This window comes from Pinus tabuliformis, chromosome 9, assembly GCF_031772625.1.
Source record: "Pinus tabuliformis cultivar Carrire ecotype Pingquan chromosome 9, CPIR1, whole genome shotgun sequence".
Classification (NCBI taxonomy): Eukaryota; Viridiplantae; Streptophyta; class Pinopsida; order Pinales; family Pinaceae; genus Pinus; species Pinus tabuliformis.
The window spans coordinates 1,587,851,867-1,587,873,406 of NC_142307.1; the positions used below are offsets into that span (position 1 = coordinate 1,587,851,867).

At 40.4% G+C, this 21,540-nt stretch overlaps 1 protein-coding gene and 1 pseudogene across 1 annotated transcript in view; one reads left to right on the forward strand and one right to left on the reverse strand.

The window, feature by feature from the left end:
- LOC149154777 (Peptidase M20/M25/M40 family protein) overlaps nucleotides 1–21,540 on the reverse strand; it is a 163,913-nt gene that overhangs the window by 15,002 nt on the left and 127,371 nt on the right. Inside the window, exons 7-8 of the mRNA XM_089441039.1 lie at nucleotides 18,440–18,562; nucleotides 18,176–18,332 (exon numbers count right to left, since the gene is read on the reverse strand). Of these exons, the coding sequence (XP_089297165.1) occupies nucleotides 18,176–18,332; nucleotides 18,440–18,562 (280 nt within the window). The remainder of the gene's footprint in view (nucleotides 1–18,175; nucleotides 18,333–18,439; nucleotides 18,563–21,540) is intronic.
- On the forward strand, nucleotides 10,900–15,778 carry LOC149154778 (pyrophosphate-energized vacuolar membrane proton pump 1 pseudogene; annotated as a pseudogene).

The window sequence follows — 21,540 nt, forward strand, 5'->3', positions numbered from 1 at the left end:
GAATGGTTCAAGACCATCACACAAAATCATCACATTTTAGGTACTTCAAAGGATATTGTTTTGCTTGCAATATGTTTGGCCACAAAGCAATTGATTGCAATAGAAGGAACATAAATCATGTAAGATGTTATGCATGTAACAAGTTTGGACATAAAGCAAGGGAATGCAGGAGCAAAATTCAAACTCCAAAGCAAGAGGATTATACATCATCACAACTCCAGGTATTGAAGAAGACAGAATTAGAGACAGAAAGGTGTGACATAACTCAGTTAGCTGACATAACAGACACAGGGGAAACTGAAAGTGAAGACCTTCAGTATTCCATTTTGCATACGCTGATATAATGAAGATAAGTCGCGTATATACGCGATCTAGAGGCTGCAGAGTCGCGTATATGGAGCTCAGAAGAAAAAGGTAGCAGAACAGACTCAGGAAATGGTTCGGTCATGGTATATGATGGTTGGCACAGGCTCAGGGGGAGCATATACTTCAAATAATGCATTGTTGGCATTAGGTGAAGCTTATGAGGCTAAATGATACATCTTGTTGTTTGATCAAAGGAATGGTATTGCAGGTTTGGATGTTGATGCTTATGGTGCATGATAGTGGCTAATGACTATCATGGTCTTGAATGGATTGCTGGTCTTTGTTATAAAGACCTTGCATGTGCTCAGGGGGAGCATGGACGGATTGGTACATCTTGGCATATACAAAGGGGGAGCCCAATCAGAGATTTCAACAGGTACTCAAGGGGAGTATGGACAGCAGAGGGAGAGAACTTCTTGGTCTGCCCTTTGCCCTTGATGTCAAAGGGGGAGAGTGACTTGGTGTGGTGGTTGCCATCAAGTCCAAAGGGGGAGATTGTTGGCATTATGATACAAGTGTTGTCCTTGATGGCAACTCACTCAGAGGTATGATACAAGTGATGGCAACTCAATCAGAGGACAAATCTTAGTACAGCAGATCAAGAGAGAGATATACGCAGGTTAACCTTGATGAAAGCGCGTATACACGCGATGAGAAGAACAAAAGGCGCGTATGCATACACACGCAGGTTCACAGAAGTAAAGTCGCGTACATGTTGGAAAACTAAGTATTGGTCCGTGGTATTTGGTCCATGGTATTTCGGTATTGGTCCGTGGTATTTGGTCCGAAGTGTTGACCCCAAGTATTGGGTCCAAGGTATTGGTTCTACATGGTTTTGGACCATGGTATTGAGAGAAGCCTAAACCTATATAAGGAGAAGATCATTAGGCCAAGGAGTGGGGAAGTAATGAGTGTCTGATGAAGTGTGGAGATCCAGTATGTTGGTTATGGGTTTTTGATGCTTGGCTCGATCTGAATCAAGTTGGAAGTGGCAGCGAAGGTACAAGTAATTATCTTTAGATCTGTACGCGGGTTCTCTCTGGTGAAAGTGCGTATACACGTGGTTTTGATATAGTCAAGTAGCGTAAGCATTATGAGATTTGATGTTTCAGATTGCTGTTTGGTTCTAGTGGTTGTTGCAAAGTTCTGGGCTCTGGTCTGTGTTCTGGTAACTGTGTTTTGATGACAGGGTTTTATTGATTTAGTATTGGGTGATTTAGAGATTGATGATGTAGGTATAAGTTGATGATTGTATTGCGGTAGCGATTGTTTTGTATTTATGGATCCAGTCTGAAAATTTATGAAACGTGGTCCCTGGAAGAAAAGAGAAGGTTGTAGTCTTCTGTAGGCCAGCACCTACGTACTAGTACTTCAGCTAGTACAAGAGCTAAGGGGGTTGTAGCTCCCTTCCAGGAGAGTCTGGAGAACGAGAGAAGGTTGTAGCCTTTTGCAGGTAGAAGCCTGCGTACTGGTATAAGACTGCACCAGTACTATTGTAAAAAGAAGTTTCTTATTAAAGGAAGATAGAGACGAATTGCAGCAGGTGGTTTTCACCCACATTGGGTTTCCACCTTATATCATGGTGTTCATGTGTGATGATCTGTTCTGTTTCACTGCACCTGTTTACTGTTAATATGGTTAATAATGTTTTGATGCACTCATTGAAGATCAACTAATTGAATCATAAGTTTACAGGATATACTTTAGTTGCATTAAACACAGTTACGTATATACACAGGTATCCTTAACTGAAGTAGCGTATATGAATCTGAGTATGGAAATGAAAAAGTTATATTGATTTGATAATACTGATTCACCCCCCCCCCTCTTAGTATTATTTCCAACAGTCTTCACATCCATCTGATGGATCTTCCAACCCATCTGTGCTGATAGTGCCAACATTGATCTGATAGATGAGTACCTTGCTACATGAGCAAAAGTCTCATCATAGTCGATCCCTTCGACTTGTGAGAAACCACAGGAAACAAACCTTGCCTTATGTTTCTCCACACTACCATCAACAACTTGCTTTACCTTGTAAAGTCAATGGGAACTCACAACTGACTTGTTTTTCGGTCTTGGAACTACATCCCAAACACTGTTCCGAACTATGGAGTCATACTCCTCCACCATAGAATCAACCCAAATCGACTGCTGCACTACTTCCTCAAAGGAAGATGGCTCGGTCTCAACACATTCCCCAACAAGGGCCATGTATCCAATGTACCTAACAGGTGACCTCCTCTGTCTACGCTGAGAAGATGGTTCTCCCACATTCTCTCTCGCATCCGACAACATTATGTCAGCTTCTCTCGTGCACTTCCGCCCATCTCTGGAAGACTCCGCTTGAGTGGATGTCTCCATTCCCAAAACCTCTACATGGGGCTGCTCTGCATCAGTCTGAGGCTCCACCTCCTTAGGAACCAAAAGTTCCTCCACAACCTATAGTTGGAGCTCCCTCTCAAGGGAAACTCGCATGGCCTTCTGCTCATCAAACTTAAGATCTTTGCGAACCACTGTCCTCCAACTGGTAGGCAAGTACACTCGATAGTTGTGGGGTGTATCAATGTACCCCACAAGTATCCCCAGCTCAGCTGTCGACTCAAGCTTCTTCCAAGCATCCTTGGTCACATGGCAATAAACCGATGAGCCAAAGATCCTGAAGTGACCCACATCTAGTCTCTTCCCAGAGAAAGCTTCCTCTAGTGTCTTCATCCCAAGTATGCGATGCGGGCTTCTATTCTGCAAATAGACCGTTGTGTTGCATGCCTCAGCCCACAAATGAAGTGGTAGGCCTTGGTCATGCAGCATCGCCCGAGATGCCCCTACAATTGTTTTGTTCTTCCTCTCAGCCACCCCATTCTGTTGTGGGTTATGAGGTGCCGTCAACTCCCATTTAATTCCTTTCGCTGCACAGAAGTCCTTAAACTCTTGAGAGACATACTCTCCACCATTGTCGCGTCTTAAGGCCTTTATCTTCTTTCCGGACTCTTTCTCAAACAAAGCTTTGAACTCACAAAACTTTGAGAAGGTTTGATCCTTCTTCTACATGAAATATATCCAGCATTTACAAGAAAAATCATCTATAAAAATCATATAATACCTTGGTTTAGCGGTGGAGGCTGTCGAGAATGGTCCACACACATCTGTATGAACTCGCTCCAAGATTGCTTCAGCTCGACTGTCTCGATCATGAAAGGAAGATTTTGCATACTTACCCAAGGTACAACCTTTGCATGTGTCCACTTGCTCAAGTTTACCTTTGGGAAGTCTAGTAGAAATCTGTTGCATTATCTTCAAGGCCCCATGATGCAAGTGGCCCAACCTTCTATGCCATAACTCGCCAATATCTTGGCTTTGCACCAATTCTGCTTTGGAACTCAATGTAGCACAGTCATCTACCTCCAACTTGTAGAGATTCTTCACTCGAATCCCAATCCTCTTGGTCTGGCCCATGGCTATGTGTCTCAGGAATGTCTTTCCTTTACTGAAGACTACATCATAGCCTTTCTCTTCCAACATTGCGATCGATACCAAGTTCTTCTTCAGTCCAGGCACATACTTTACATTAGTCAAGGTGAGAGGAGCTCCATGCTCCCTCTGAAACACAACCATACCTTCACCTGAAACACGGTACTTTCCATCATCGCCCATCTCTATGCGCATCTTGAGGTCTTTCTCCTCCAAGGTACTAAATAAACTCTTATCGCTGATCATGTGGAATGAGGCTCCACTGTCCAGGTACCAAACACAACCCACCATCGATGAAACCATACATGCGATGAGGGTAAAATCCAATTCGAACTGAGAGGCCAGTGCCTCACCTTCTGATCCTTTGGAGGATCCCTTCTTGGATTTCTTCAATGGACAATTAGTTGCATAATGGCCCACCTCATGACAATTAAAGCATCTCACTTTAGATTTGTCAATCTTCTTCCCACCATGAGAAGAACTCGATTTGGAATGGGAAGCCTTCCCTTTCCCTTTCCTTGCCTTACTTGCTAAGGCTAGATTTTCTTCATCATCATGCTTAGATGAAGAACCATCTCTGGTGCTCCTCTTGATCTCCTCCTGCATCAGATCGACCACAATCGTTCCCAATCCGGCAGTTTTTCTCTTCCATTCACTAAGTCCTGGTAGCTATGCCAGCTCTTAGGAAGACCAAGGAGAGCAAGACTCACCATATCATCATCGGTTGTCGTGATTCCTACACTTCCAAGCTCATCTCTGCAGGTGGTGAGCTTGTTCAAATATGTAGAAATCGTGTCGCCCTTTTCACACTTGATTTTCCGAAGCTTGTCCTTCAACGTCAGCTTCCTCTGGTCGTTGTTGTTCTGATATAGGTCCTTCAATGTCTTCCACATTGAAAACGAAGTCTCCTTCCCATGGAGACTCGAGACCATATGGTCTCGAACTTCCTCCAGAAGAATCCTCCTCGCTCTTGCCACACATTTCTTCCATTCCACCAATTCTTGGGCATTCGATGTTGCTGGCTTGGGGACTTCTTGATCAATGAAGTCCTTCAAACCATTGTCTTCTAATACCGCTTCCATGCGATCCTTCCATGCTATGTAATTCGCACTGCCATCCAGGGCATACTCGAGTCTCAAGCCATTGAATACCATTGGTGAACTTTGAGATGTGATAAGAAATCGATTTTGTACCTGCAATCAAGAACTTCGAACTTCGAACTTTTCCCTTCTCAATATGTTGTTCACAGCTCTGATCACCTTGGTAGAAATTTCTCTATAGATCAGCTAGCTCTGATACCATGTAGAAATTCTCACTGTAGATTAAACTGATTATGCAATATACTAAAGCAAAATACTTAATCTACTTCTACTATCAAACTTTGTGGAAGCTTAATCGATTTTGAGCAAGATCAAATAGAACACATATAACAAAGAAGAAGAATCAATCACACATGAAACACAGAAGAATACTCTGGGGAAAGCCTCAGCTAAAAACCCCGCTATTTGTATTATCATACAAGTGGAAATATCTCAGGATTACACAAAGCTTTAGCTCTCATAGCTATCCAGCTCTCAATATAATCCCTCTCACTGCTCATAGACAGACTAGACAACTCATATGCCTTTTCCTCTGTCCTCCAAGCCTCCTATTTCCTTGCATTGTTTTCCCTGGGTGTTCCTGTTGTAACCTTGTGTGACATTGATCTCACACACTGCTCCAACACACTGTAAAATTGCGCAAATCTCAAGGAATGAATTCCTTCTGCATGCAAGAGATTTTCTTATTAAAAAATTCTTGCAACTAATAATACATTGTCCCTGCCTTTAATCTCAACTGGGCCTTTGTTTGCACTGACATGCATGAGTTATTTATAAAAGAATATTCAATTATCTGGAGTACACTAGTTTCATGCATGCATGCATTAATTGACTGAACTCACAATCAGTTCCACAAACTGTTTAGAACTAATCTAGCTGGACTTAACTCAGCTAACTGAGCTAACTAATTACAACTCATCCTTATCTCCTTAATTAAGGAATAACTTCCTCAATCAAAGGGATAACTGTTGCATGACTTCACAAAGACTTCATGTTTGAATTGCTCCAACTGATTAACTCAGGATGAATTAATTAATTATTTTTCAAACAGCGGGTGGGACTAAATTCGAATTTTAATTCAAGGACAAATTAAAATTGGAATATATCCTGAAATGCTATCCATAGCAATGCTATTTTTAGCATTTATTGTTGCTATTTTCAACATAAAGTCTCAAGTATGACTTTCCAAAAATAGTAAATCACCTTGCATCAATTGGTAATCAAAATATTGTTGATGGAAAAATCCCTTCTGATCATCAATCAATCCTAATAGTTCAATTTCAACTTAATCATCAAAATATTATTATTATTGTTCTTATGATACTATTATATTATTATTAAAAATCACTCAATCATGGCTCTCAATAATGTTCTCTTACACTCTCATAATTAGCATGGCATATTCCTCTTACACTCTCATTAATGCTCTTACACTCTCTTACACTCAATAAAAACTCGTCATAAAAGATTCCTCTTACACTCTCTTATGCTCTCATTAAAGCATGTCATGAAAGATTCCTCTTACGCACTCTTTAATGCATATGTTACACTTTCCTTCTTAATGGCAAAAGTTACAAAGGCATGTGTACCTTCTTAATGGCATGAGTTACATTTCCTAAATGGGCATATGTTACTCTCCATCCTAGCATGTGAGTTACTCCTCCTTTATGGCATGGATCCGTTGCTCCTCCTATATATATATATGCCTCATTCTTCCTCCCGTCACTACTTGTGCATTGTGAAAGAAGAATTCAAACTTGAGAAAGAATTGGAGAGAGTTGAAGAAGATTGTGAAAGAGAGACTTGGAGAGTAAGAGCAGAACATGGTGAGCCAAGGTTGATTCATTGCTTCAATGTTTAAGTGTTGATTCAATTGAGGGGAACGTTGATTCAGTGTGTGCATCTGTTGCTGCTACCAATGATCTTCATGCTACAGCTTGTTCAGATTTTGGTGAACTTACTCATTCTCTTGATCTCTCATTGTACTTTGTATCTTTGTTGAACAATTGATTTCTAATAAAAGAAGAATCTGGTTGGGTTTTCCCCTTGTGGGTTTTTCCTTGGTCATTGGACCTAAATTCTTTGTGTCTCATTGTATTCTTGGTTGTCTTCTATTGTGCATTTGATTTATGTTCTATCTACAATTGCTTATATAATATTGCAACATAAAGAAGTTTTGTAATAAGTGATTGTTACAACATAGAACATTAGAATTTCAACAATTTTCAAGTATTTTATTGGGAAGTTCTCAACTACCCTTCCTACAACAATGAGTTCAACGCCCTGGCACAAGTTGTCAAAAAGTGGAAACACTATTTGGTGGAAACAATATTGTCATTTACAAAGATCACTAGCCGCTATAGTATATGTAGACTCGGATTAAGCTACAATAGACTAGACACTACAAGTGGATGGGATACTGGCAATAGTTTCATTTAGTCATCAAGTACAAGAAGGTCAACACAAACAAACTGACCAACTGCTTTCTACACCACCCACATCAAATATTACAGCTTTTTGAACTTTGATGCACATGAAGCCTTTAACGCATGATGCATACAAAGAGGCATACATAGAAGATGAGGACTTCAAGGAGGTGTTTCAGTGGTCATTTTTCAAAGCCTTCCATCATGTAGAAGAGGGTCATAGCAAAGTTGAATATCATCTCCATATGGATTACTCTATAAGTTGGACAACCTTTGTATTCCTAAAGAAGGAATTCATGTTGGAGTTTTGATCACCCACTTGTTTAGTATGATTCATGTGAGTTGTATTCTATTTTGCACCAGTGCCATGAGCTTGGCCCTATACTCTATGCATGGTAGGTCTCTTTATATGCTAAGGGTTGATAGATTCGATGGTTACACATTATTGGCTGGTGTGAGTTTCATATAAGTAATGTGTGTTTGTTGTTGAGTATGTTGCCATTGATGTCAAAGCGGGTGCAAGTGCAGGATGCCAAAGCGAGTGCAGGATATCGTCATTAATGTACTCAATATGTTGGTATGCATGGATGAGATGATGCATTGGTTAAACCCTAGCTCTAGGGTTTGTTTTCTTGGAAGAATACCATACCCTGCACTTGTTGGAGATTTTGAAGATGCAGATCATTGAATTTGCCTCGAGACCCTTGCCATTGGATTCTCCTCATTATGTTGATTTTGTTGATATGTGTAGTGCCTTGTAGGCCTTCACAGTTTGAGAGATATGCTCAGTCAAAGATCGTGCACCCAACTTGTGGTCCAAAAACTCAAGAATGTTGATGATGTGGCAAATTCTCTTTGGCTAGAATAAAGTTCAAAATCATAAGGTCTTTTTGTTATGAATTGAATTAAAATTCATTCATGACAAAAATATCTCATGGAAGGTTTCAAAATAAAATCTTATGTTAGAATTAATTGTATATTATTTTTTGGCACCATGGGGTTTTGGCTCCAATATACTTTTAAATTTCAAATTTTGAAATATGATTTTTCCCTCTTAATAGAAGTTGGTTGGCCTTGGCTTCTCAAAATCTATATAAGTGATCTATCTCCCTCTACATTGACAAGCATCAAGCGCATATCCAAGCTCTGAGATCTCTACATCCAAGAAGTGTTTGAAGCATCTGCATTGGGTTATTTTGTTGGGCTTTTTTACTAGAGGTTTTTATGGGTTTCGATGGTTCTTCTGATCTTCTTGCAGAACTCTCAGTCTCTCCTAAAGACTGATTTTGGCGCACGTTCTTTTTTATCTAAAGCATCTCTTTCTAGTGACAAAAATTGGCATTGTAATTTCTGCAACAGTTCAAGGTTTATAATCTGGTCTGGAATTGTAGCACCTGAGGCCTATACTAGATCCGAAGTCTAGATGTCCAAGGTTGAAGTAGCAAATCATCACTGTAAGTCTTGCCATATCTTAAGCCAATTCTATGCGGCCCTGAGGAACATTGAAAGTCTAGACAAGAAGGTATTGGAGTGGTGGTTGGTCATACATGTTTCACTTGCCCTTTATGCTAATTTTGCAAGACGAACTGACGATAATGTTGTGACTTCTTCACCACCTTTTGAAGTCTAACCTAAGAGGTTGGACGAAGGGTGTTGTATGGTAAGTGTAAACTCCTATGACCTTATGAAAGTTGGTTGTACGACCTGTGTGAATGGCCTCCAAGAAGAAAATGGCATGTTGGTGTAATGGGGTTTGTGTGAATATTCTGTTGCGTGAAATTGTTAGAAGTCTAACATGATCTGAGGAAAGGGTTGGTCATTGGTCATGTAAGAAAACTATATTTTCTAGGTTTGCAATCTGGTGCGCTTAATAGCTGGGCAAAGCCAGTTGTTAAATGATGATCCCAGGAATCGAACTTGAGGTTACACATTGGTGTGATCTGAAGTAGTTTGATTAGGGCATTCCATATAGCGGGATGAAATGCTTATTCTTGTGTAGAAAGAAAAAATGGTAGAGGTTAGGTGATGTGGGATTTAGAGCATACTTTATGGTGTCGTGTGTTAGACCCATTCAGGACCGTGTGGTGTTTTGAACTTGTGTGTGGAGATGACCACCAATGAGGTAGCGATGGTATGCACCTATAGTGTAGTATAACACAAAAAATAATGAGGTTGGGCGTATGGGCATGTGCAATCATGAAGATCTGTTAGTGCAATGGCAACGTTGTTGATTTGATAACCCACACACATGGATATAGTATAATAGTAGCAAAAAGTGAATATCCCCTATAGTGGTGCGATTTCAGAGACAATGCGAGTGGCTTGAAGGTCATTCAAGCATTTGCATTATTGGAATATGGAGACAGAACTTGGAAGGTAAGTGCAATTGGGATGGCAATGCAAGTTGTGCATTTAGAGGTTGGTCGTATGCAACTTATTAGAATAATGTTATTTTCGTGTTTAATGCTCATTCGGATAAGATCATTTGTGATCTTATTAGTAGTTTCTTCTTAGAAACTTGTTGTTTCTATTTCTTAGTAGAAACTTGTTGTTTCTATTTCTGTAAATACATTTGTATTATTTATTGAGCTTAATTGCTCATTGTAAATCAATTAAATTCATTCATTCATTATGGTATCAGAGCTCGAGTATTATTTTTTGAAATAATTTTTCATTGTTTGAAAAATTTTGTACTTCATTTCGAAATTGCTCTCTAGGAGTCTGAAATTTTTGGGCATCACAATTTCTGAGCCGCAGTTTTTTAGTTTTATCCTTTTTCCAGCGATGATCTTTGTGATCTTTGGATTTGTTTCTATAAGGGTTTGATCTGAGATTTTCGCGAATTCTCAGTTCCCAGATCGTGTGGAAACCCTTAAATTGGCTCCACTGGAACTCGATCTAGCCGTTTCCGTGAAGCCAAGGACGCTCTGAAGAACAATCTGTGCACCTGACATCTCGCCCTGATCGGCCAGCGTTCTCGCCTCGGCTATTGCTTGAGCTGTTCTGAAGATGGTTCTCAGTAATTTAGGGAAATTGGAGCTCCGTCTGTGGTCTTCTTCGGCGTAGAGGTCACCGAGATTTACCGTCCCGTGACTTCCATCCTCAGTAACGCAGGCTTCGTAGCTTCCGGCATAGAAGCTTTTCAGGTTCGTTCTTGTGCATGCCGAAAGCGTTACTCGGACGTCCTGTACGACGACACTAAGTAAGCAGCCGATGCACTGAGTGAAGGCGTCTTGAAATAGCGTGCATCGTGGCTGCGTCGTGGTCTATTCCGAAGCTGAAGGCATGGACAGGGATTTGAACTTGGCCATAACGCGTGCTTTGTCTGGCGCTCCGTTCATCGCTGGGAAACAAAGCAGTGTGTAACCGTTGAGCAAATCAAGGAGGGACCGCACGTCCGGAGCCTTGTTTTTTTTTTTGGTGTGATACAGGTATAATCTGTCCATAAATATTACGAATTTTTTCACGCTTCGAAGGTTTATAACCTTTAGTCTCCAAGTTTATTTTTTTTGGTGGAACGACGGCCCTCTGCTGTTATGGGCTTTCTTCTTGCTGCAAATGGACTGTTGGTACTTTTCATTGCCATTACCCTTTTCAATTTGTACTATGGAGATGACTGGGAGGGTCTTTTTGATTCCATGGCTTTGTTTGGCAGAGTAGGTGGTGGTATTTACACCAAAGCAGCAAATGTAGGCGTTGATCTTGTTGCATCCATATCATCATTTGGAAACTCTCATGATCTTACTGCCATGTGTTACCCCTTGCTCATTAGTTCAATGGGTATCATTGCTTGCTTAATCACAACTCTTTTTGCAACTGAAATATTTGAGATCAAGGTTGTGAAGGAAATTGAGCCTGCATTGAAAAAGCAGCTTATTCTCTCCACAATAGTGATGACTATTGGCAGTGCTATTGTAAGCCTAGTTGCATTGCCTTCGTCCTTCACTATCTTCAATTTTGGTGCCCAGAAGGTTGTAAAGCACTGGGAGCATTTCTTCTATGTTGCTATTAGTTTGTGGTCTGGCCTTGTTATTGGTTTTGTCACTGAGTACTACACTAGTAATGCTTACAGCCCTGTCCAAAATGTTGTTGATTCATGCAAGACTGGAGCAGTGACTAATGTTATATTTGGGTTGGCTTTGGGATACAAATCTGTTATTATTCCCATATTTGTTATTGCAGTAAGCATTTTTGTCAGTTTTAGTTTGGCTGCCATGTATGGTATTGCAGTAGCTTCTTTGGGCATGCTCAACACAATTGCAACTGGATTGGCCATCGATGCATATGGACCCATCAGTGACAATGCTAGTGGAATTGCTGAGATAGCTGGCATGAGTCACAGGATCCGTGAAAGATAGATGCCCTTGATGCAGCTGGAAACACTACCGCCGCCATTGGTAAGGGCTTTGCTATTTGTTCAGCTGCATTGGTGTCACTTGCATTGTTTGGAGACTTCGTCAGTCGTGCTGCAATTCAAACTGTGGATGTCTTAACACCAAAAGTGTTCATTGGTTTAATTGTTGGGGCAATGCTTCCTTATTGGTTCTTTGCAGTGATAATGAAAAGTGTTGGTAATGCAACACTAAAAATGGTTGAAGAGTTTAGGAGGCAATTCAACACCATCCCTGGTCTGATGGAAGGTCATGCGAAACCAGATTATGGAACTTGTGTGAAGATATCAACTGATGCCTCGCTAAAAGAGATGATTCCTCCTGGTTGCCTTGTGATGCTTACACCTCTCATTGTTGGTACTTTATTTAGTGTGGCAACTCTATCAGGTGTCCTTGTTGGTGCTCTTGTATCTGGTGTGCAGGTTGCTATTTCTGCTTCCAACACTGGTGGTGCTTCTGATCTTGCTAAGAAGAAAAGTGTGCAGTGTAATTACTGTCCCAAGTTTGGCCACATGAAGAAAGATTGCCGACAGAGGATTGCTTCTGAACAAAAGAAGCAGGGAGGGTCTCATCAGAAAGCAAATGTTGCAGAACATTCTGAGCAGAAGGAATCTGCCCTTTACGCCTTTATGGCTAAGAGGTCCTCAGATCATGCCTCGTCTTTTGCCTGGTACATTGACTCTGGTGCATCCTGTCATTTCTCACACAGGCGTGACTGGTTTACTGACTTCTCGTCTTTCAGTGATTTCGTGGTATTCGACGGAGGTGAGGAGTACACAGTAGTTGGCAGAGGTACAATTCAGATCCAGTCTGATGGGCGCACACTCATCTTCCTGAATGTGTACTATGTTCCTGGTATGGAAATTAATCTGTTGTTTGTCAGCCAGATTATGAGGAACTCTCCTCAGCTCGATGTGGTGTTCAGTGCGCACAAGTGCTCCATTATTGACAAGGAAACTCGTCTTACGGTTGTTGTTGGCCTAGAGGATCATGGTCTATACAGGCTTCTTGACACTGGTGATTCTCCAGAAGTGGCTCTAGCAGCTCGTGTTTCTCCCATCAGCACTCTGTGGCATCAGAGATATGGGCATCTAAACATTCAGTATCTCTCTCAGCTATCACGGGAGGGACTTGTGTCAAGGTTACCTGATATTCAGACTCAGCAGTTGGGAGTGTGTGGCACCTGTCAAGATGGTGAGAAACATCGGTCTTCATTCAAGGATTGAGAATCTTGGCGCGCATCTAAGGTACTCCAGTTAATTCATGTTGATATTTGTGGTCCTATGAATACATCTTCAGTGACTGGTTGCAAATATTTTTTGCTTATTGTAGATGATTTCAGTAGAAATATGTGGGTGTACTTTCTAAAACATAAATATGATGTATTTAGTATCTTTTAGAAGTTTAAGTCCCTAGTTAAAAAAGAGTCTGGCTGTAATATCATAACTCTTAGGACAAATAACGGGGGGAATTTTGTTCTTCTGCTTTCTCCAACTTCTGTGATACCCATGGCATCAAACGCCAATTAACTACACGCTACACTCCTCAGCAGAACAGTGTTGTCGAACGTCGCAACCATACGGTTGTTGAAATGGCTCGTTCCATGTTACAACACAGGGGTGTTCCAAACATATTTTGGGCTAAAGCAGTTTTTACTGTTGTCTATCTTCTTAACCGATCCCCTACTCAGGCTGTTACAGGGAAGACTCCAGAAGAGGTTTGGTCTGGTCGTAAGCCTAAGATCAGTCACCTCAAAGTGTTTGGCTCGGTTCCATATGTCTGCATTCCAGCTGCTAAGCACCCTAAGTTGGATTCCAAAAGCTAGAAACTCATGATGACAGGATACAGTGATCACCACAAGGCCTATAGGATGATAGATTTAGACACTGATCGTCTTATCTTCAGTCAAGACATAGTATTTGATGAAGATAGAGGGTTCTTTCAGTCCTCTCCTTCTAAGCAGTGTTCTGAGGATCAGCTTCCCAGTGTTCTTCCGTTAGGTCCACCTGATGGGAGGGATGATGCAGCATTAGTATTTGATGATGCACTACCTGAGTTCCCTCCGGAAAATAATCCTCCTCTCGGTGCTCCTGTTGTTCTTGAACCTCCTCCACCTACTCCAGATATTGGTTCTTCTACTCTCCGACCTAAATGGTGGGCTAAAACTATTGGTGATCTCCGAGATAATGAGCTCCTTGAAGGTAGAACTTCCAGAAATAAGAGCAAACAGCAGCCTACAGTAAATTTTGCTCTTATGGCTAACCTACACAGTGTTTTTGAGCCTCAAACCTATTCCAAGGCTAAGGGTATACCTGAGTGGGAACAGGCTATGGAAGCTGAATTCCAGAGTCTTCAGAAGAATCACACTTGGACCCTTTCTGATCTTCCTGCAGGGAAGAAGCCCATTAGCTGCAAATGGGTGTATAAAGTGAAATACAAAGCTAACGGAACCCTAGACAAGTATAAGGCTCGCCTTGTTGCTCGAGGGTTCTCACAGAAGGAAGGCATAGACTATGAGGAGACCTTTGCTCCTACAACCAAGATGAGTACCATACGGCTTGTCCTTGCCTTAGCAACTCAGTTCAATTGGAAAGTCCATCAAATGGATGTAAAGAGTGCTTTTCTGAATGGTGACTTACAGGAAGAAGTCTACATGACGCAGCCTCCAAGATTCAAGGTTGCCGGTCAAGAACAGAAAGTCTATAGATTAGTCAAAGCACTCTATGGTCTGAAACAAGCTCCTCGGGCTTGGTACATGAAAATTGATGAGTACCTCACAGATCATGGCTTTCAGTGGAGTCCATCTGATGCAAACCTGTATATCCAACATACTGGTGATGATATTCTGTTTGTGGTTGTCTATGTGGATGACCTTATCATTACTGGCAGTTCAACACCTTGATTCATGGGATCAAACAGGATTTGTGCAGCACTTTTGATATGACAGATTTGGGATTTCTTCATTATTGTTTGGGGGTTGAAGTCTGGCAGACTAAGAACAACATCTTTATCTCTCAGTCCAAGTATGCCAGAAGTCTTGTGGACAGGTTCAAAATGCAGGATTGCAAACCTACCACGACTCCTATGGAACCAGGGCTCAAACTTTCAGCTCAGTCATCCTCACCAGCTGTGGATGAATCTTTATTCAGGCAATTAGTGGGCAGCCTCATCTACCTCACTGCCACCAGACCTGATATCAGTTTCGCAGTGAGCTACATTTCATGCTTCATGTCAGCTCCTAAGGCTGATCATTGGATAGCAGCGAAGCGTGTGCTGCGTTATGTGAGTGGCACTCCTGATTATGGACTTCTGTACACTCGGAGTTCAGATCCTACACTCAGTGGTTATACAGATTCCGACTGGGCAGGTTCGGTTGATGACCGTAAATCTACAACTGGGTATGTGTTTAGTCTGGGATCCGGTGTTGTCACATGGACTAGTAAGAAGCAGCAGGCAGTGGCTCTCTCCTCGACAGAAGCAGAGTATCGGGGAGCAGTTAAGGCCTCTAGTTTGGCTTCGACGTATGCTTGCGGATATGCATGTTTCCCAGGCAAGTCCTACTCCCTTGTTCTGTAATAATCAGGGAGTGCTCAAACTCGCCAAGAATCCAGTCTTCCATGAACGAACAAAGCATGTGAAAACCCATTGTCACTACGTTAGACAGCTTGTTGAAGAGGGATCCATTCAGTTGCTATATGTTCCCACAACGGAGCAGCCAGCAGACATTTTCACCAAGCCCCTTGTTCCTGATAAGTTTGTAAAATTCAGAGGGTCTATATGTGTTGTAAATAGATTGCGCATTAAGGGAGGGTATTAGAATAATGCTATTTTCGTGTTTAATGCTCATTTGGATAAGAACGTCTGTGATCTTATTAGCAGTTTCTTTTTAAAAACTTGCTGTTTCTATTTCTGTAAATACCTTTGTATTATTTATTGAGCTTAATTGTTCATTGTAAATCAATTCAATTCATTCATTGATTAAACTGTGCATGTAGATGTTATGGAAATCAGTGGATCAAAGTGATGTGTAAGAGCGATGGAAGCTTGTACATATTGGCTGAGCTATATTAGAGAAATATGAGGCAAATTTTGGATCGGATTCGATACTGGAACACATGCATGGAGTGTTGTGTAATGGCAACATTTATATAGTGCAAGTGGGTTGAATGCAATTTGAGGCTGAAATGATCTGAGTGTGCCAGTGTTTGTGAATGTGTTCTGATGTGATTGATCCATTCCTAAAACTGATTTGAGCATTTATGCGTTGATGTCTAGACTGTATGCATACCTGTAGAGAATAGGTAGCTTATGTATGGTGATGATGTCTTGGGGCTACTGACAGTGTTGTTGCAGGGGATAATTTATGGTTGTGTGCACATGCTCTTGATGTCTAGCTATAATAGATTGTTGTAGGGTTGATGAGTGTATGGAAGTGTTCTCATGATGACAGTATGACAATATTGACAGTGATGTAGTATATGAACATGGATGTGTGTCAACTCATATGTTAGTATTATGATAACAATGATAATGACAGTAAGAATATTTGAGCAGCAATTCCTATGTTGCAAGACAGTGAGATTGTGAGACTGTGTTAGTGACCTATATGACAATAATGACATTCTCTTGATGACAGCAGTGAGAATTGATGATGAACTGAGCAAAGTATACATTACAGTTGATCAGTTGCGCAACACTTCTTATCAACCTCGGTCCTTAAAAGTTGAAAGAAGCAGCATACAATCATGGAGTGACAATAGTTGATAGTGGTAGTGAAGCAGCAGTGGTATCATGATTGACAATGGATGCCTGTGAGAGTGAATAGTGGTAGCAGCAGCAGTGACAGTGAGGGTGGACAGTGGTAACAGCAGCAACAACAGTAGGAGTAACAGTGAATAGTGGTATGAGTGAAGTGTAGCGGCAGTGGCAGTGAGAGTAGAGAGTGGACAGCAGCAGTAATTGAAGTGGTGAATTTTAGTTGGGTCATTGTCCCTAGTATGGGAGCCCAAACACATTTAGGAAGCATTTGCTACCTTCCAGCCTTTGCAGCTAAAACCCTTGGGGAATCTTGTACTTACTTCTAGTTCAACTGGTAAATTTGTATGTAAATCATACATAACAAAACTTGTTGAACAAAATCTCCTGCGTACTTATCCTGTGATTTGATGATGTTTTCTGTTGATGCTCTGAATGTTTAAAAGAACAAACCAATTGTGAAAAATCTATGAAATATTGATTCAGCCCCCTCTCAGTATTTCCAACATTTGTGTGGTTGGTTATATATCAAAGCCTTCCATCCAAGTCTTAATTGGCGAAAAACGGTCTCTCTAATGGTGTCTACCCTATTTGCAACCACTCCAAAGCAGGTACATGTTATTGGCTAGTGCAGTTTTCATAAAAATTATTTGTGTTTGCATGGTTGGTTATCTACCAAGGCCTTCCATCCAAGGCTTAATTGGTGAAAAGTGGTCTCTCTGATGGTGTCTACCCTATTTGCAACCACTCCAAAACGGTGGAGCATATATCATGGAATTGTTAGTATGCCAAAAGTTGCTGGGATCATGTGCAGATGCAACATTCATCTCTCTTCTAGGGGAGAGTTCATTAGTGTGCAGTTTTGTTTGGGAACTCCAGGTTTCTGGTTCACTCTTCCATCAATGGCATTTGGCAGCATATGAGGATTTCTGCTTTGTTTTTCCTTTGGAAAATAGATGGTGAGTGTGTTTTTGATAATGAGATCAGCACTTTGTCGGCTTTCTGTCATATGTGGAAGGATGAGACATGAATGCAATTGTTTGCTAAAGGTTTCTTTCTGATAAAAGATGTCAAGTTTTTAGAACCTGATGTATATTCAAACTTTAATTCTTCCTTAGTAGCAGTGAGGGGATTACAAGTGCCATTACATATACCCTTCTACTTTTTTATTTTTCTGATGTAAACATATTTATGTGAATAGAAGAAATATCATTCTAAAAAATATTGATGCAAAATTCCAGTTGTTATATATCTTTTATTTTGTAAATCCAAGAGGTTAGCTCAACCACTTGTGCTAATGTTTGTGGGGCAGTTGGCTAGTTTCATTCCAACAGGTGCCTAGTTCAAATCCCTATAGGTGATGTGCACTGGTAATAATTGACTGCAGATGCCATCTACAAATGTGGAAAAGCATCCCTTATGTTTCTTTGTGATGTCTTCCTTGGAAAAAGGTCTTTATGTTACAAATTTTGTCATAACATAAATGAAAGCTAACATTTAGTAAACCTAACTGCTAACAAAATAAAGAGCCTAGTCTCCTCTAAGATCTCAATACTACCTTAGTTCCTAAGTAAAATGGTTTTAACTCCCTAATTGAGTAATATCATAACATTTGTGAATTATCTGCAGAAGAAACACATTGTTAGAAGCAAATTGTCTTTCAAACCTGCAATTCACGGATTAGAGGTAGAGAGCCTGTAATAGAGTATGGTTTCACATATCCGACGACATCTTTAGTGGCCTTGCATAAAACATGAAATCCAGGTGAGTCAAGATTGCATGCAACTCCTGATGTCATCATCTCATCAAACTCAATTGAAAGTCTGCAAAAGAATAAAAGGAATTAGACTTGTTACACTTCAAACAAATTACAACAATAGACAAAAAACATAGGAATGGGTTCAAAGAAACAAGGATAAATATCGCCCACCTGCCCCTGAGGTTTTCTTCAGGAAGTACATATTTGGAAACTGGACCTCTAGTTTTCAACTTCTCGATATTTGCATTTATGTCATCCACATACCCCTTTAATTTCTTTACAACATCGGCACAACTGCAAAGGATAAATATACATCAAACAATCAAAGATCAGTGCAATCTGATTTCTTCGAATGCTACGCTGAATCAACACTCGAAGGTTGATGCTACTCTTGCTCACAATGTTATCAACTCTAATCATCAAAAGCTTTTCACATATCGGTAATAACTTTCTATGAATTTACAACGTACTGTTTCACTAGTATTAAAACTATAATCATAACAACTGAAACTGAAACTTTCAATAAAAATTTATTGATAAATGTCAATACTAGCGATACTCACTCATTGATTAAAGCTAAATCAACAACAAAATATATTTTATTGTTAAATGGCATCATAAGCAAAAGGTGAAGCAACAATCCCTATAAAATCTGACTACTAAGAATTGTAATTTTGAACAAAAAAATCCATTTAAGTAAAAAGCATAATTAACTAATACCAAGTTTGCAACCTACTGGGTTTAACAACCCATGAATCTACACACTACTTAATTCATGCTTATATGTAAAATCATAGTTGCTATACTCCTCAATATGACAACCAAGTACTCCCAAGTTCAGCAAGCACGGTCTTGGGACAGAGACCCAACACAATACTTATCTGATTTCTGTTGACCAAGTTTTCACATCTTGATTCTCAACACTTGCCATACTCCTTATTACCAATCTTTTTAGCAGGGCCGCTAAGATCTTGGCAGCCTTGCTAGATGGGCAAATTCAGGGCAAGGACTCACTGTCACCTCAGCTCGAGCCCCTGCTATTTAGGGCCTAGGCACAACACCTCCTAAGGCCAAGCCTCTACTATATAGGCCCAACACCTCCTACGCTAGGAAACCAGATTCGTCCTAAACCCCCTGCGAATCCCGAATCCGGCGAATCCGACACGATTTGGTCCGGATTCGTGTCCAAATCACAGGACACGTCGTGTCCGAGGGCGTGTCGCGATTTTCAGAGGCGTGTCGCGATTTTAGGACACGTGTCCGGTTTCCAGGACTCGCTAAGCTCAGCACGGGTATGAAAAGGGCATGTTTGCTCATTAATATTTTCATTTGGTAAGTGATTTGTGCTGTTGCAGCAAGGAGTAGAGCATTTTGGCAGCTTCATAATCAAGTCTAGGCCCTAGTATTGATATGCTATTCATGGTAATGTTAAATTCTTAAAGTAAAAGTGACATTCTCCTTAATCTTCATTTTCATACTTTTACTTAAATTTTTAACATTACCATGAAATGACTCAGGATGTTTGAGAGTGGTTCCGGCCTCATTGGATTTCATATGGAGAAAGTAGAATTTTAGATTTCATTCAAAATCCAGCAGACTTATCAGTTTTTTAGGATTTTAGGATTGGGGGATTGCAATGTTTCCATTGAATTTTCTCATGTATTAGGGTATGGAACTCGTATTTAATCAAGAGCACCAAACCAAGAGCTTCTGAATATGTCGCTCCCGCTCCCATTTTCGTTCCCGCTCCCCGCTTTCGCTCCCGCTCCCAAGTAACACTGTTCCTGATGATATGGGTCTGGACACCATTGTTGAGTTGGCATTGGCCAACATGGATCTCAATGATCCAGTGCTAGAGCCTGTTAGATTTGATGACTTAGAGGGGTCAGCCTCCATACCAGCAGATGCAAAGGCGACTATGGATATAGGGGAGGAGGAGGATGTAGAGGAGAGCAGTGGGGACCATGATGATGGGGACAGCGATGCTGATTTTGATGCTGATTGATGCCTTGAGGCTTGTATACCTGTAGTTGTTTTATATTTTCTATTTCTATTTGCCATTGGCATTGCACCAACACTACCTATGTAACACATTTTGATTTGATGACTTAATGAGAAAACTACAGTTGTCAGTGTGTTTATCTTACTATCTTGTAGTTGTAAGTTGTCTTTCAGTTATGAATTACGAATCATGATTTAAATTTTTAATAGATTTATCATTTATGTGACCAATACCACTGACATTTATTTGAATTTTGTATGTACTATGCATGCTAATAGCTATAGATGAAGATCTATGTTTGAAATCAATAAATTTGTATCATTAATTAAAATTTGTGTAAGAAATATGATAATATCTAATTTTTAATATATATATATTTTAATAAAATAATATATAACGTGTCCTAACGTGTCCTGTTCCGGGGGGTCAGCATGTCCCGAATCCGATACCATGAATCCCGAATCCTACGTGTCCCAAATCCCCGTGTCAGGTGACTTAGCTCCTACGTAGTCAAGGGAGGAATCGCTAAATGTTCCCAATAGATCTGATTGATGTCCAGTGGGTCCTTGCCCAAGCGTGCCCATCTAGCAAGGCTACCAAGATCTTAGTCACTAGTGTCCCTACTAAAAAGATCAGTAACATTTTTTGGCATCATTGCCAGGGAAAATGTACTTGCCGGGGTAAAGGTCAATTAATCCAGCATTCAACAACATACCATTGGTAAGCTTTACATTTTGTATCTATACTTGATGAGATATTTGTTTAAGGACTAAGTTGTAGGATCTCATCTGGCGACTCCACTTCAACAAAACACGAAAGGTACGGTACAAAAAGTCGCTTTCCAAGGTAAGAATTGAGGTAAATACTAGCGACTCCATGTCTATGATTTATGATTGATTGAGGAATTATCTTCCTATATGTCGCAAACAAGGATTGTAGTAAGATATTATCTTTTAAGACATATGTTCCTCTAGATTTACTGTGCATTCCAAGATACTCTCCTTCTCCTATTGCTGAGATATATATATATATATATATATATGCAAATCCCTATGTTTAACGGAAATCCATGTGTAGCTCCATATTTCTTAGAATCTATTAGAGTTTTATTGTAGATACTAACCTTGTATTTGAAGATGAATTAATGAAAGTCTTTGCATTATCAAAGCAAGGATATGAAGCATGGAAATGGTATAGCAGCTTTGAGCTTAAACAGATAAAACCTTCCCCAATGTATCAAGAATTTCTAGAAGCGGTGGACTACCATTGT